A 17,388-nucleotide genomic window follows, 5' to 3' on the forward strand; every position below is an offset into this window, starting at 1 on the left:
GAAGGAGCGAGGCCTGGGAGCCGCGGGGGCTGCTGGGAGAGCCCGGCCTGCGTCGAACCCTCAGCGCAGCTTTTAAAGGCAGAGGGCGGGGCCGGCGGGGCGGCGGCGCTGGAGGCTCGAGCGCGTGCGGTGCTGTTTTCGCCGGGTCCCGCGGCAGGTTTGTGGCCAGGCCACGCGGCGGGAACCTGGAGCTGCCTGCCCGGGTCGGGCTCGCGGCGCGCTGCGGAGCCGCTGCCAGTCCCACGTGCGGAGCCCCGAGGGGGGTGGCTGGGGCTGCTCGTTCTCCGGGAGCGCTGCGGGCGCCTCCCCGCCGCTCTGTCCGGGCTTTCGGTCGGCGGCCCCCTGCGCCGAGCGCGCGGCGCTAGCGGGGCTTGGGCCGTGGGCGGCGGCGGGCCTGGGCTGCGCGGCGGCCGCAGCGGCCCGTGTGGGGCGGCTAGTCCCGTATGTGTAAGCGGCACGCGGGAGCATCGCGTCAGCTCCGCCGGGCGCTGGAACGGCGCGGGTGGCAAAGGAGCGTGGTTTAGCCCAGCTCCTTGGGCAGCGTTGGGGAGAAGGGCACTTGCCTGGGGTTAGTAGATGGGTCACCCGAGCGCTTTAACTATGTTGTTTGCCGTTGGTCAGGATAGATGTAGAGCACCTACTGCCTGTTACTGCGAATTAGTGATGTTAAAATACATGTGTTTGTGTAAATGTGTAACTGGTGAACCTTTTAGTGGTTACATGCTTATATGCAGCGGGCAGGTGGGAGCTGGCTTTTAAGGTCCCTCCCCGCACCCTCCCACTATTGCTTCTGTATCAGAGGCAGCAGTGTAGGGGCAGGGTACTCTAGTGTTCAGTAGGTGTGGAGAGCTGGCTACTGGCTCCACCCACCCATATCTGTTATAATAACTGTGTTGGTTAACCCATAAGCCCAGACTTACTGGTTATCCATGTACATGATAACATGCTCCGTGGTCCCCAACCAATAGATTGTGATCTACCGGTAGATGTTAGGGGCTCTAAGAGTAGCTCTTGAGCCCTCTCTGAGCTGCGTGCCTGCACAGTACATTTACATTAGATTTCCTCATTTGAGGAGCAGCTACTCACCGAGCAACAACACAGGTGAGTAGCTGCGAGGAATGGTGGGAGCTGTGAGGTCAGGAGGGCTGAAACACCCCAGCCAGCTGACTGTGGATTTCAGCTGAAAGAGGCTGCCCCATGCTCCAGCTGATCCGCGGCTTCTCCTCTGTGCCTGCCCACGTGGAGCATGGTGCACCCTGGCTGAGCACTTCTAAATGTCGAAAAACCTTTTAAAAAAAGTAGCAGTATAAGGATTGGGGATAGCAAGTGATGGAGAGGAGGAGAATAGAGAGAGCGGGGCTTCAAGGAAGGGGCGGAGCTTTAAGGAAGGGGCAGGGCGGTAGATCTTGTCTTGGTCTGTCATTTAAAAAGTGATCTTGGGTGTAAAAAGGTTGGAGACCACAGTTTACTAGGAATGTAAGAGTGTTGTAGTAGTTCAGGACAGTGATGTAGTAAATTCAAGATTCACTGGTGTGGTGTTTTGACAGGTCTCCTGCTCCATCAATGATGATAAATGTTCAGCTGTGTGCCTTAACCGTTTAACCCATAAGCATTAGCTTATTTGGTTTCTGTTACAGTTAAACTTTTCTGCGGGCATGCTGCAGCTCTGCAGTATAAGGTTTGAACTGCAGATCCTGCAGTGGGGGGTGGCAGCCAGCTTCCTGGGTATCCCAGGGGCACCCCTCCACAAAAGTGGTAACCATGTATCTGCTAGGATATCTAATGGTTATACAGTTACTTTTTTAAAACCTTTTTTACATCCCTAGCTTTATTCAAAAAAAGTCAGTGGTTACAATCTGACTCCTTTGATACAGAGGCAGCAACAACATGTGGTGGAGGGGGCTGTATGTAACCATTCATGTTAACCAATAAAACTGTGTACATGGTTACACTTTCACATCCCTACCTTGCACCATGCTGTTTATTTCAGTGCCCAAACACTTCTATATCCGAATACCCATGTCCACGCTAGAAGGGTGTGCTGCTTTTAAGATATACTGATCTTGTTCAAGTTCTAAAGCATTCTGGTCTAGACAAGACTGATTTACATTATCCAAGATGTTAGAGATTCTTGGTTGTCCATTCATCCCTACTTAGAAGTATGCTTAAGTCCACCAGGCTATATTTTGTGTACTACAGCTAATATGATTGGTTACAGCCAATGCATTTAGAGCCACATTGCCAAAGAAGATGTTGATATAAAAATGATTCAATTAACGATTTCCCTCACTAGAGTAAGCTAACCCAATCATTTTGAAACAATATTATTAAGCTAGCAGTGGCTAAACAGAGGCCTAATTTTAGTATGTAAGAGTATATCAGCTGAGGATATAAAGGGTTAAGCTGATTATATGGTAAGCATTTGCCTTACCAGATAACTAGTTAACCAGTGCTCAACCTGAGCAGGCCCAGTGTGCTGTGGGCAATATGGCCCAGCCAAGGCCCGTCACACCACAGGCCGAGTGTCTGTTCTAGCCCACCGTGTGGCAGATTGGACTGGAGTGGAGCAACCTCCTTCTCCAAGATCCCAGTTAATGGATTAAACATAGTTTAACCAGTTAACTTTTTAAAAAGGATTTTACATTCCTAGAATAAACACATTTTAACATCCCTAGTACAAGGCACTTTTATGCTGGTAAAATGCTAACTCCAATCAGCACTCATGTAGCTTTATGCTGTCATGGCTGACTAGAAGAATTTCTCCTCTGATGTGCTTGAACCATTTACTGATATGACAAGACTGTTCAGTATCAAAATTGTTTTAGTACAAAAACATTGGCAGCTTGACCAGATAAAAGGCCTCATCCTTGTTTCTAATAGGAATCTGGCCAAAAGTGTGCACAAAGTCTGCATTTTACATTCTGTATGAGACCTTAGTGTGAGCTTGCTGCCCATTCACCATTTTCAAGTGTATACTGAAAAGGTAATCAAGGAACAACTTATTTTTGATGGTGGTAAAAGTAGCTATCCTAACAAGTTTGTTTATGGACTCAAGATTTAAGAAGTGCAATTGAATGAGAGTATAGGATAAACTAAACAGAAGGACTAATAAAACTTTGGCCTGCTAGGTTAGGCCAGCATAGCTATGCTGGTCATGGCATAGTTTTGCTGACCTGAGCCTCCAGTGTACACGCTGCTACACTGATAAACGAATGCTTCAATCAATATAGCAGCTACTGTTCAGGGAGGAGGAGCTGTTCCTACAGGCATAGGGAAAAATCCCTTCCTTTGGTATATATGCATCTGTGTTGAAGGTATATGCTGATATAGTTATTCTTATTTTGCCTCCAGAGATCTCTACTGGAATTGCAAATTTTAAGATCAGCATGTTCTAACATAGTGGGCTGTGTCTAGATTGGCAAGTTTTTCCGCAAAATCATCTACTTTTGCGGAAAAACTTGCCAGCTGTCTACACTGGCTGCTTGAATTTCCGCAAAAGCACTGATGATCTCATGTAAGATTGTCAGTGCTTTTGCGGAAATACTATGCTGCTCCCGTTTGGGCAAAAGTCTTTTTCCGAAAAACTTTTGCGGAAAAGGGCCAGTGTAGACAGCAGCGATTTCTTTTCCACAAAAAAGCCCCGATCGCGAAAATGGCGTCCTGCCAATCTAGACGCGCTTTTCCGAAAATGCTTTTAATGGAAAACTTTTCCATTAAAAGCATTTCCAGAAAATCATGCCAGTGTAGACATAGCCGTGGAGTATTATATCAGTTATTCCAGTAGAAGGAGTAGCATGCAGCCAGTGCATTCTATATTCATGGAAATTGTAGGTGAGGCGCTAGAAACAGTGGAGGGAGAAAACTGGCTGTTACACAGATAACTTTTTTTAAAAACTATGGTAATTACCCAAAAACGTTAACAGTTATTTAAGATTGCACATTCTGAAAAGGCATGAACTAAAAGTGGGCAGAGTGGCTCACTAACCTCTTTTATTTTACTTCAAAATAAAAAAAATATGATATCCCCAACCTAACATTATTTGTCCTCTTTGCATAATGTCCTAGCACATCAAAACCACACATTGGTATGATACCTTTACAGATTTTTACAGACTTTCTAAGTAGGGATGTTAAATTTCCATTATTTGGTTAATCAAATAGTCAATGCCATTTGCATCAACTATTCAGTTAGCTTTATAATGGTGCTTCCGCCTTCCCCAGGGCTGTTGCTACACTTTAAAGGTGAAAGCGCTGCGGGGAGCATGGAGCTAGCGGGGAACTCAAGCAGTTTAAAGTGGCAGCGCTGCTTGGAGTCTGGGGTCTGTGAGAGAGTCCCCAGCTGACCCCGGGCTCCATGCGGCACTGCCGCTTTGAAACACTGCGTGCAACCTGAGCCAGCTGGGAACTCCCAGCTGGCCCTGGGCTGCACATGGGATTTCAAAACTGGCCCAAGCTTCATGTGGCACTGCTGCTTTGAAGCACCCTCCTCCCCCCCCCCCCCCCCGCCCCTCATTGCTGCATCTTCCTGATAGAGGCGGTGGGGGGAGAAGCGACTAGTTGTTCACATCCCTATTTTTAAGGCCAGAAAGGACCATCATGATCATCTAGACCAGTGGTTCCCAATCTTTTTTTATGCCCGGGAACCAGCCAACTCATTCACAAACTTTTGGTGGACCAGTAACATTTTATTTGCATATTCATTATGCAAATTTTACCTGACCGGCTTGACCCAACCCAGCCCCTTGCTCCCTCTTGCCTAACACCCTTTGACCCCCAACCCTATGCCCCATGCCCTTTAACTTCTGACCCCTGTAGCCCATTCCAACACCCTCTTGCCCTGTGACTTCACCATGCCCTCACCCAGCATCCCTTTGCCCCACACCTTTGCTCTCTCCTCTGCATCCCCTCCCTCCCTAAGTGTGTCTTGCATCTCCATGGGTAGAAAGGGAGAGAATGGAGTCCTGGCTGGTTGCCATTACTGAGGAAGGAGGGAGGTCTCTCCTGCTGCCACCACTTCAGCGCTAGTGGTGGGAGTGTTCCTTGGCAGTGTGTGTGCGCGTGCGCCCTCCTCCTTTGTGCCCCTTCCGTCCCTATGTGCAGAGGAGGGAAGATGGCGCCTTCAGCTCTGCCGCCTCCTGCCGAGCCTCAGCCACCATGGCTGCCAGACCTGAGCTGCTGTGAACAGTAGGATTGAACCCTGGCAGCCATTGCAGCCCTGCAGACAGTGAGTCACAGACCAGTAGCAGTCTGCGACCAGGCAGTTGGGAACTGCAGATTTAGACCAGTGGTCCCAATGTGGTGCCCGCGGGCACCATGGCACCCGCTGGGGCATTTGTGCACCTGCTGAGTGATCGGGGCTGGCCCGGGCGCACGGTGCATGGGGGGCACGCCCTCAGGCACACAGGAGCCCCAGAAGGTTGGAGACCACTGATCTAGACTGACTTGTGCATTGCAGGCCACATAAGCTTTATTGGTTAATCTAGTCAACAACTTACATTTCTGTCCCTTTGCGGTCTCTGTATTAGAGGCAGCAAGAGAGGGGGGTTGTGGGAGGTGGGGCTAGAGAAGCCTGTGAAGTGTAGCAACAGCCCTGGGGAAGGCGGAAGCACCCGTAGTAACCTAAATGAATAGTTGATGCAAATTGCATTGACTATTCGATTAGCCAAATAATTGAAATTTTACATCCCTACTTAGAAAGTCTGTAATACTAATGTGTGGCTTTGATGTACTAGGACATTATGCAAAGAGGACAGATAAGGTTATGGTGGGGATATCACACACTTTAAATCTCAAAATTAAAAAAAACACACACACACAAAAAAAACCCAGGCTGGAGCAGGCTTACTTGGGGAACCATGGGAGGGTGCAGTGTGTTTGCGCCCTTTGCACCATCCCCACTCTGTATATGGGCCTGCGCCGCCGCCTCCCTCTTGCTGCCTCTAACTACATGTTGACATTCCTAATCTCTATTGCCTCTGCATATACATAGGATATATCTGCCTCTGCATCATTGGATTGCATTAGTCTTTTACACAACATGTTTGGTGGCTTATAGTCCTATAATAATCAGTACATACAGATTTTCTTCTCTTCTGTTGCTTTCAGCCATTGCATTCCCAGCTTATTTTTATTAGAAACAAAGTCCATGACTTTGCACTATTAAATTTCATCCCTTTTCTATAACTCCAGTTTCAAGGTCATCCAGATCTTCTAGGATATTCTGGTTCTCTGTATTGGCAACAAATTCAACTTTCTATATCATCTGTATATTTTATTACCATTCTCCCACTTTTTGTGCCAATGTCACTAATGAAAATGTTGAATAAAATTGATCTAGACTGATTCTTGAGGGCTAGCAACCTCCTTCCAGCCTGACAATTCATCCTTCAGCATGATTCATTTCATTCTCCTATTTAATTGGCTCTTTATTCATCTTTAGATTCCCATATTAATGCCTGACCTTCTCCATTTTAATTTATTTCCATGTGGACATGCATCATATGCTTTTTACTGATACTTAGGTAGGCTGGATCTACTGCATTTTATTTGTACAGAAAATTAGTTATCTTCTCAATGATCAGGTTGGTCTGGCATTTCTCTCTTTCGTAAAACTGTACAGGTTGGACCTAACTGGTCTGGCACTCTTGGGACTTGACCTGTCCCGGAGGAGGGATTTTGCCGGACCAGGAGAGGCCGTTTCTGGACCCCTGCTGCTGTCCCCTGTGGCCTGGCCCACTGGCCTCCCAGACAGCGCACCACTGCCAGGGATCTGAGACCCACCAGGCAACTCGTTGTGGGCAGCCTGCTGGCCCCTGCAGGAGTCCCTGCTTCTGGTCCTCCACCAGGACTCTGTTCCTGCAACATCCATGCTCAACCATGGATGTTGCCAGACCGGAGAACCAGTTTAGAGAGTTTCAACCTGTATTGTATTTTATCCCAATTACTTCAGTCCTTGTTAACTACACTTTCAAAAATTGTTCTAAGATCTTGCATATAATTGAGGTCAAACTAATAGGCTCATAGTTTCCCCTATCATGTCCCCTCCTACTCCCTTCTAACTACAGGTTTGATTTTCCAAGTATACAGATTAATTAAAACCCCATGCTGTTGGTCTTATAATTTCGTGTGCCTGTTTGGATATTCTTGGATGGAGATTATCTGGTTCCCTGAATTGGTCCCATTAAATGGTTTGAGTTTGGTTTCTACCTTGGATGGAGTAATTTTTGCTTCTATATCATTGTTCCCATTAGGAGTAGACAACTAACCAATAAGACTAGGCTTATTGGTTAGTCTAGTTGACAATTTACATTTCCCCCCCTTTGCAGCCTCTGTATCAGAGGCAGCAAGGGTGGGGGGAAGCCTCTGCCCATGGCAGTCTCCAGCAGCAGCCCCTTTCCGTGTGGGTCGGAGTTCCCCGCGGACAGAGACTGGAGCAGCCTCTTCTCATTCCACCCCCCTCTCCCCTCCCAGAAGCCTCTCCTACACGCAAAGGCTGCTACCACCCCATGCTGCTGCCTCTGTACCAAAGGCAGCAGCATGGGGCGGCAGGCAGCAGTCTGAGAGGGGAACTGGTTTTTAAACTGTCTCCCCTTGCAGATTGGCTCCCACCAGAGATAGCAGTGTGGGGTGACATGGGACTTCCCAGGAGTGGAGCCAGAGTGCACTAAGAATTCATGCAGTTCACCAGCTAGTCTATTACCTGCTATATAACATCCCTAGTTCCCATTCAGCCTCCTGGCACTGCCCCGATCTTCTCATTACCCTTGTTAAAAACTGAAGCAAAGTATTTGTTTAGATGAAGTCTATAGCTGCATTCTCATTGCAGTACTAACTTCTGCACCAGCAGCATTTGAGCTTTCAATCCATAACTCAGCAGGTCAGCCAGCTGAAGTTTAAGACATCTCTTAACTTGAGCTAGTAGTTTGTGTCTATTCAAGTTGGCTCAGACGCAACTTTTAAATTCTACCTTGAGCAAACAGTGCAATGGCCATGAAAAACATCTTATTTGTGTTTCTCTGCTGTTTAGGTTCAGCAAAGAATTGCCGAACATTATTTCTCAGTCTTCAAAACAACCCTACATAAATAAATTAGTATGTTTGGACATATTTGTTTTTCCTATAATTAACAACTGCAAGGCCACCAAAAATTTTGTGGAGAGCCCCAGTCTAACTCTTCCCTATTGTTTAAGTGGCTTGTGTAATATACTGAGCAAAACTGGATTTTATTAAAACTTGTGTCCGCATGATGGTGCCAGATTTCCCATGAGATGAAGTTTGCTAAACATTAAATGGCTAAATGTCTAAATCACTGTTATATGCAATGCAGTTGTAGCTTGATCAGTCCCAGGATGTTACACACACAAAGTGGGTGAAGTACTATATTGGTCTAACTTCAGTTGGAGAGAGGCACAAGCTTTTGAGCCATATGCAGCTCTTCAGATGTGAAGTTAATTACCACACTCACCTTGGCTGTGTCTACACTGGCATGAATTTCCAGAACTGCTTAAAACGGAATACTATTCCGTTTTCAGTTTTTCCAGAAAAGGTGCATCTACATTGGCAGGCTGCTTTTCCGGAAAAGTCCTTTTCCCGGAAAAGCGTCTGTGGCCAATGTAGACGCGCTTTTCCGGAAAAGAGCCCCGATCGCCATTTTCGTGATCAGGGCTTTTTTCCGGAAAAGACTACTGGGCTGTCTACACTGGCCCTTTTCGAGAACAGTGTTCCGGAATAAGGACTTATGCCCGAGCGGGAGCAGAATAGTTTTTCTGGAATAGCGGCTGATTTTGTACAGTAGAGCATCGTTGCTTTTCTGGAAATTCAAGGGCCAGTGTAGACAGCTCGCAGCTTATTCCGGAAAAGCGGCTGACCAGTGTAGACACAGCCCTTGTGTGTCTAACATCACTGTTGGAAAGATGTGAAATTGCTTTGTTTTTTAAATTTTATAATTGAAAATGCATGTTGATTTGATACTTTGTCTTATTTATCTTGTATGCTGACTAACTCAGCTCAGGTTTTGAGTTCACGTTCTAAGTTTAATAGATGTCTTAAATGTATAAATAATTTACCTTTATTTTATATGATCTTGCTGTTGCCCAGAATAAACATTTCACTTAATGAGTTTCTTGATTTGTAAAATTTGTGATGAAACAATACTAAGTAATACTACACTCTATGGTTTGTCAATACAGATTGCTAAAATGGCTGAAAATGGAGAGGGTGAAAATATGTCTATTCTGGAAAACAAGATCTGTCAGCAAATTGAGGTACGTTTATTTTAATACTAGATGTTAAATCAGTTTCTCGTTAACTAGACAGATTAACAGTTTAGCTATTCTAAACAAAAATGCTAAACCTAATACTTAAGCGTCAGTCTTCAAAACTGGTTCTAAAAACGTTTGTCATGGTTCCATGATAGTGTTTATTTTGTGAATTTATGAACTTAAAAGTACTAGTCACCTTACAAGCTGGCAAAAAGTTGTAGACTGTTAAACAAATCAAAATATTAACTTAATGTAACTGTCGGAGTTATTCCCTATCTATGCACATAGAGAGACATTAATGTGTTATCTGAGCAAGGTTATAAAAATGGTAGTTTCTTGGTTATTACACTTAAGTTAAATGTCTTGATTTTTGTTTGCCATGCTATCTCTACAAGTCACACTCAATCTTTCCAGATTACTGCACCCTTTTCAGAACCCTGCTTTGTCTTGCATACATCTGTTTCACCTCAAACTACAGGTTGAACCTCTCTAGTCTGGCACTTTCGAGACCTGATTGGTTCTGAACCAGAGAATTTTCCAGACCATGGGAGCTCAATATTGTCTAACAGCATTACCAATACTTCCACTGCTTACTGGACTATTATAGGACATTTAGGGTAAATTAGAGCTAAATAACAGCACAGAACACTGAAAGCTAGGACTGGAGGCTGTCAACAAACTTTATAGGATTGCAGGAAACTTGGCCACACTCACGAAAAGGGGACATCTGACTAACTAAAATCATTCTGGATGATGGATGTTTCCGGACTAGAGAATTCTGTACAGGCAGTCCCCGGATTACATGGATCCGACTTATATCGGATCCCTACTTACAAATGGGGTGAGGCAACCCCGCACTAGCTGCTTCCCCCCAGCAGACCAGGGAGACACGGAGCGGCTTTTCTCAGCAGACACCTCAACTTGAGAATAAAGGACTGAGGAAAGTGAGGTGTGGGAGAATAAAACTGAGCTCTGGAGAAATGTTTGGCTAGAGTTTCCCCTACAATATGTACCAGGTCCGACTTACATACAAATTCAACTTAAGAACAAACCTACAGTCCCTATCTTGTACGTAACCCGGGGACTGCCTGTACTAACTTACATTTCTATTTTTATGTCTGGTTTTGTCTCTCAGCATACTCCTACTGAAAAATAACTTACTGTCTTATTTTTACCATACAGTTATAAAATCACTTGGAATGTACAGTAATTCCTCGCTTAACATGTGCCCACTTAACAAGTTTTCGCGATAGCATTATTTTTTTTTGGGGGGGGGGGAGGGGGACATTTTTCAAATAACACGACCCATCCCTGCAATAACACACTTTCCCTTAGGGCCGGCTGGTGGCCAGCAGCTGCGCAAGGCTTTCCCTGCAAAGCGGCAGAGGTTCTCCGCTTGTCTTGCTTTTCCCCGGTAACCCCTTCTGGCCAGATGCCTTGCATCTGGCCAGAGGGAGTTACCGGGAAACTGCGCGGTGAGCGGCGAAGCTCCGCCGCTTTGTAAGGAGGCAGATGAAGCCACGCGCAGCTGCCGGTGACAGGTGAGCTGGGGAAACCCAGCTGCAAGCAGGGGGTAGAGGAGAGGGAGTGAGGCACCCGGCCAGAGGGGGTCGCCGGGGAACTGCGCGGTGAGCGGAGAACCTCTGCCACTTTGCAGGGAAAGCTTCGTGCAGGTGACTGGCCAGCTGGGGAAACCCAGCTGCCGGCTGCAAGCCCCCTTCCCTTCCGTTCCCTTCCCTTCTCCAGAACCAAACACCTCCCCTCCTTGCTATAACCCAGTCCCCTTTCTCCCCCAACCTTATGTCCCAGTCCCAGCTGCTAACAAATGCAGGCTGGAGCTGTGAGTGCACGTGAACTTGAAATGCAACCCCCACCTTTTCCATTATTTTCAATGGGAAAATTGATCCTGCATAACATGTTTTCACTTATCACGATCATTTTCTGAAACGTATCTACCGTGTTAAATGAGGAATTACTGTAAACATTGTACTTAGATTCCAGCATATAGTTTATAGAGCAGTATAAACAAGTTATTGTTTGAAATTTTAATTTGTACTGATTTCACTAGTGCTTTTTTATGTAGCCCTTTTAAGACTAGTCAGATACCTAGATGAGTTGATGTACTTCCTGGAAGACCTCTGCATATCACCAGGGTTACATATATCCGTGGTTGAGAATCACTGTCCATACTACCCTGCAGTCCTGTTTTATTATTAGAAAAAGTCCATTTGAATTAGACTGAAGAATCATAATTGGACATAAGGCATCAACTATTTTTTATATCCCAATCACAAGTTTTAAAGGTCTAGAGTAGTAGATATGATAGAAATGTCCTTGTGGTGCTTTTTTAATCAACCCATGTATTAGTAGTAATAGGTGTGCTGTGAAATTCAGAAAAAATGCTGAGGTGAGGGGAAGGAACTGTTATAAAGAAAATGAGAAATTTGTTATGTGAATTTAATCTCCTATTACTACAATTAACACAGGCATAATTTGATTGTATAATATATGCACAATGTAACTAATGCTGCTATAGTGAGATAAATGAAATATCTCCATGTTGACTGTTGCAGCATAATTTGTTTGATATTTGGATTGACTCATAGCAAGAAACTGTCCTTACAAACTCCTCTGCTGAAATTCTTAAAGGAGCAGACCATTCTGTGGATTGCTGAAGGGGCCAAATGGGAATGGTAGTAAAACTAGCAAAACAGAACCTCCAAAAACCTAGTTAGAAGCTTCTGAATGGGTTTTGAGTGGCCCATATAGATCTTAACAGACAGCACAAATGCTACATTTCATCTGTTTGAATTTTTTAACTAAAATGTAAAGCTAATATATTAGGATATCCGTTTTGACTAGTAATGACATTAATTTGTCTAAATGCTATCAGATCAAAAGTCTCCCTGTATGTGCTCAGCCAAGACAGATTATCACTGCAAGCTTGCCTACTGTCCTACTAGATAAAATTACTCTTTAGATGGGTCAACTATCTGCAATTAGATTTGGAGGAAGTGGAGAACTTTTCTAAGTTAAAGGGATCTTTAAACTTAGTTATTCAGAACACCTATGATTTTGGTGTAAAAGACCATGACAAACTTCCATTATTTCATTACTGCATCAAGTTGCTATCAAATTCTCTAATAGAAATAAAGCTCATTATGCTTCAACAGTCTAGGACAAATCTGTCTTTATTTTGCAGTACTATTTTGGTGATCACAACCTACCAAGAGACAAATTCCTAAAGGAGCAGGTCAAATTGGATGATGGCTGGGTGCCTTTAGAAATAATGATCAAATTCAACAGGTAAAACAAAGTGCAAATAACTTTTGGATGGCCAGGTGCCTTATTAATAGCCATATTGTCTGAATTAAGGGCAGGGTTGCCTACTTTCTCTCACTCTACATAAGAAATCTCTCACTGTACATAAAACCCCCCCAACTTTCAAAATATACTGAAATGCGCACACATCCCTGTTTCTAAACAAGGCTGAAAACAAGCAAATCCCAACAAAAACAACAACTCCAATGTATGACTGAATCCCCTGCAGTGAATTTTGTGGGCGCACTGCCCCGACATCTATCCCATTTCCTTGTTTCTCCCCTTGTAACACCTCTTGCCCTTCACCCAACATGCTTCCCCATGCTCCGTGGCTTCTTGTGCCTTCACATGTCTCCAGTACTTCCCCTTGCTCTTCACCCTCGTTAGGCTTCTCTTCTCCCCCCCCCCCCTTCCCCTTATCCCTGCCTCCTGGCCCTTGGTACTTCCCTTCACAGTTACGTGCATGCTGCTAGTGTGCATAATCACAGGCTAACTGGACTGCAATCAGATAACTGGAGTCAAACTTCCATCCTTATTGGCTGGACTCCAGGAGCCAATAAAAAAACCCAAGAAGCTATAAGCCAATGTAAAAGTCCTGAATGTCCCAGTTTTCTAAGCACCACCTCCCGTCCCCACCAACAACCTGGCCAGCACACAAACAGGAGCTAGTTCAGCCTGAAACAAGTTGAATTGGCATAATTTATCAGGGGGTCATATCCTTAGTTTGTATGTACAACTCAAGTAACTAAATAATGCTGGAGATGAAGTATGTGGACTAGGAATGTAAGCATCACCCTTAACAAGTGGGCTACATCTAGACTACATCCCTTTTTCGGAAAAGGGATGTAAATTAGACTTATTGCAATTGCTAATGAAGTGGGGATTTAAATCCCCGCTTCATTAGCAATTGTGATAAGTCTAATTTACATCCTTTTCCAAAAAAGGGATGTAGTCTAGACGTAGCCGTGATGTTTACTGGTTCTGGTTAACTGGTGGTGGCTGGAGCAGCTCCCTGTCTGCTTAAGTCCCACAGAGCAGCCCCTGCCTGGTATGACCCACCATAGGCAGGGCCGGGCAGTCCCCCACACTCCTGTTAATTGGTTAACCAGTTAAGTATAATGCCTAACTGCTTAAGCAGGATTCTGTATTCCTAATGTGGACCTGTTTGATGTGCTGTGTTTTCTCCATAGGTTAAGCAATCTATCAAAAGACTTCAATGTTATAATAGAAGCACTGAGAAAATCTAAATCTGGGCTTATGGAAATAAGTGAAGACAAAACGAAAATCAGAAGATCTCCAAGCAAACCCCTTCCTGAAGTGAATGACCAGTATAAAAGTGCAATTAAAACCAGATCTGTATATATTGTAAGTTTTCATACTTTAGTCTACTGTATTACTTTCAGGTTATTACTTAAAAAGCTTTAACCTAAATGAAATTGTGATTCTGTTGCTGAGCTTGTTAATTTAAAACAAGGCATGGCATAAGTTTAAAGTAACTATTATGACTGAAAAGTACAAATCAGGTATATAACTATACATTCGTCAATGGGAATTTCCTAGGTGCTTTTTCATGTAGTAATTTGAAGTTTAATATTACTTTGCAGAAAGGCTTTCCAATGGATGCAACACTTGATGATATCAAAGAATGGCTAGAAGGTAAAGGCTCAGTAGAAAACATTCAAATGAGGAGAACACTGAATAAAACATTTAAGGTAATCTTGTATTACAATAACTGATGTTTTGTTAGTTGTAAAAAACTGAGGCTCCTACAGAACATTCCATTAATCTCTTTAACTCTTAATATTCCTCAATTATTCAATAGGGATCAATTTTTGCAGTATTTGATAGTGCTGAATCTGCTAAGACGTTCAGAGAGATACCAAATCAAAAGTACAAAGACACAGAGCTGATTGTACTTCTCAAGTAAGTCACCTTCACTTCAGTATGGCAATACAGGCATCAGTTCAAACTGATCTTCAGTACTGCTTGATATGCGCAGTTCCATTTATAAAGATACTTCAGGGCTAAAGAGACAGTAGTAGCCAAAGAAACTTCTAGATTATTTAAAAAAAAAGACGTTTTTATTGGTTGCATTAACTTAATGGATACCTCTATTGAAGGGAGGAATACTTCACAAAGAAGAATGAAGAGAGGAAACAAAACAAAGCAGAGGCTAAAGCCAAGGCAAAACAGTAAGCTTAGGCTATTGTTTAATAAGGAAGCATCTTATCCTACCTAGTTCATTATATTCTAACCAACTGTGATCTGAACTCTTACAGGGAGAAAGAAGAAAAACAGAAGCAAGCAGAAGATGCTGAAATGGTATGTACCTTTTGAATGGTCTGGAAGTGTAGCTAGACAAGGTTACAATAAATCTACTTTGATAATGGTCAAGCCTGTTTTTGATACTGTTTTCATATCACTGGTAAATACTAAACCTACTTCTGCTACTACTGTGGTGGTGTGTGTGTGGTGGTTGTGTATGTGGGTGGTTTGTGATTTTTTTTTTTTGTAACTCTGAACCCTAACATTATAGGGTTTTCAAACTTTTTTCCTCGTGACCCAGTTGAAGAAAATGGTTAATGCCCATGACCCAAAATAATTATATTTTGACTAGAGTGAGAGCTCTGGGATGGGGTTGGTGGGGGGGGGCAGGGCGGCGGAGGAGAGGGCTCTATCTAGGGGTATGTCTAGACTACATGGCTGTGTCGCCAGAGGCATAACGAGGAGGTCGACAAATGGCTTTGTCGACTGTGGAGCATCTATTCTACGGCGCTGTGCTGCCAAACAGCTGATTGGCACAGCATGGCAGCCATTTAAATTTAAATGAAGCAGCGATTATTTAAATTACCACTTCATTTGGGTATGTCTAGTAAACTAATCTACATGGCTCTGGCGACAGAGCCATGTTGTCTAGACATACCCTGGGTATGCAGGCTCTGGGGTGAGGTAAGATGAAGGTTTTGGAGTATAATAGGAGGTTCCAGGCTCGGGGATTAGGGCAGAGTGGCTTAGGGTGTGAGAGAGCTCTGGACTGGGGTGGGGGATGGGTTTCAGGGTGAGTGTGGGCCCCGTCTGAAGGTACAGGCTCTGGGGTGAGACAGAGATGAGGTGTTTGGAGTGAAGGAAGGGCTCTAGGTTTGGACAGGCTCAGGGTTGGGGTAGCAGGTTGGTACTCAGTTTGGGCATGGGATTTCCTCTGCCATCTCCTAGTTAGCAGTGTAGCAGGGGTGCTAAGGCAAGCTTTCTGCCTGTCCTGGCACTGTGGACTGCACTGTACCCTGGGAGTGGCCAGCAGCAGGTCTGGTTCATAGGCAGAGGTGCACAAGTGGCTCTGCACAATGCTTTCGCCCACCAGTACCGATCCCCAGAGCTGGTGCCCAAGTTGGAGGCAGTGCAGGGAGTCCCATCCAGCCCTGTCTAGGAGCTGGACCAGCTGCTGGCTGCTTCTGGGGCACAACAGGGTCTGCAGTGCCAGGACGGGGAGGAAGCCTGCTGGAGCACCCCTGCAGGGCATCAGGTCACCCTCGAGCAAGGTGACCCAGTGCCTGACAGTCTGTGTGACCATAGTTTTAAAATCACTTGTATAGAGAATGCCATCCATTACCCAAAATGTGAGCACTCGGCTCAGAGCATAACTTTGCCTCCACAATGATTCTGACCTCCAACACAAAAACACATATTTTGCTTAAACTGAAGTTTCAAGACCTAATTTTGTCAATTTATTACAAGATGTTAATTTGATTTTTTTTTCCTCTGTAGAACAGATATCACTGTAAGTGATTAATTGAGGAGCATTGAATAGCTGGGAAATATGCCAGGGTAATATCCCATATATGAACAGACAAGATGTTTGGGGGGAGGGAGGTATGGCAGGGACGAGCACTTCTAGTGGTACGGACCATAAAAGCATAGACTTATACATTGGGGTCATAGCCCCTCCCCTTCCCCAGGCTAGTGGCACATGTATGCCAAAAGCTGAGATTATCCTTTTAGGAAAAGGGGGTCTGGAAAAGAATGAAAATAGAATACTGCCTCTGAAAAACTTTTGTGCTTGGACATGCTTTGGCATGAAAAGTATGAAGTATTTGGCCTCCTGGCAATACAGCTAGATCCATGGCACTTGATCTCTTATCAATTGTTGCAATCTTTTCAGTGCTGTCCCAAAACATCGTGTTTCAGTGCAAATCTCAAATTCTAGCTGCCTTATTTTTTTTTAAAAAAAAAAGTTCTTGTATTTAGAAATCACTGGATGAAAAGACAGGATGCTTGCTGAAATTCTCCGGCGACCTAGAAGATCAGACTTGCAGAGAGGATCTTCATGCAGTTTTTTCTGACCACGGAGAAATTAAATGGATAGATTTTGTCAGAGGGGCGAAAGAGGTCAGAACGCTCTCGGATGAGATTAATTTTTGTCTTGTGTAAAATGTGTCTGGTATTTGAATGCTGCTTAAGTATCTGATTAATTTGGCAATGGTATATTACACCTTCTATTGGGGACTTAAGGAATGCAGAAATGATAGCGCTTGGAAGAAAATAATTAGCTTATTTATTCAGGTTTCCAGAGTAACTGCTGTTAGAAAGGGGTCTGAGTAAGAAGTAGCAGCATTAATGTGAGACTCTTCCAGGGCAGTTATACTTGGACTATGGCTAACCTAGAGCCATAGAGGACTGCACAATGATATCTATAGATATTTACATAAAATTAAGACTAAATTTAAAGCTCTCAGTTAAACAAGACCAGTTATTAAATGCAGCATCACTCATTCCAAGGAGATTAGAGAGAATTATCAGAGCAAATGCTGGCC

At 44.3% G+C, this 17,388-nt stretch overlaps 1 protein-coding gene across 2 annotated transcripts in view; it reads left to right on the forward strand.

The window, feature by feature from the left end:
- Positions 1-17,388, forward strand: part of SSB (small RNA binding exonuclease protection factor La) — a 19,375-nt gene continuing 1,987 nt past the window's right edge. Inside the window, exons 1-9 of one of the 2 annotated variants that reach the window (XM_075933594.2) lie at positions 1-157; positions 9,188-9,262; positions 12,462-12,565; positions 13,771-13,945; positions 14,185-14,292; positions 14,403-14,503; positions 14,701-14,772; positions 14,860-14,902; positions 16,823-16,963. In XM_075933594.2, coding sequence (XP_075789709.1) covers positions 9,197-9,262; positions 12,462-12,565; positions 13,771-13,945; positions 14,185-14,292; positions 14,403-14,503; positions 14,701-14,772; positions 14,860-14,902; positions 16,823-16,963 — 810 coding nt within the window. In that variant the 5' untranslated portion in view covers positions 1-157; positions 9,188-9,196. Of the gene's footprint in view, positions 158-5,201; positions 5,225-9,187; positions 9,263-12,461; positions 12,566-13,770; positions 13,946-14,184; positions 14,293-14,402; positions 14,504-14,700; positions 14,773-14,859; positions 14,903-16,822; positions 16,964-17,388 lie in introns of those variants that run through there. The other variant, XM_075933595.2, reaches the window with a different exon arrangement.

The sequence above is a fragment of the Pelodiscus sinensis genome, chromosome 7 (genome assembly GCF_052426305.1).
Source record: "Pelodiscus sinensis isolate ZL-2025 chromosome 7, ASM5242630v1, whole genome shotgun sequence".
NCBI lineage: Eukaryota > Metazoa > Chordata > Testudines > Trionychidae > Pelodiscus > Pelodiscus sinensis.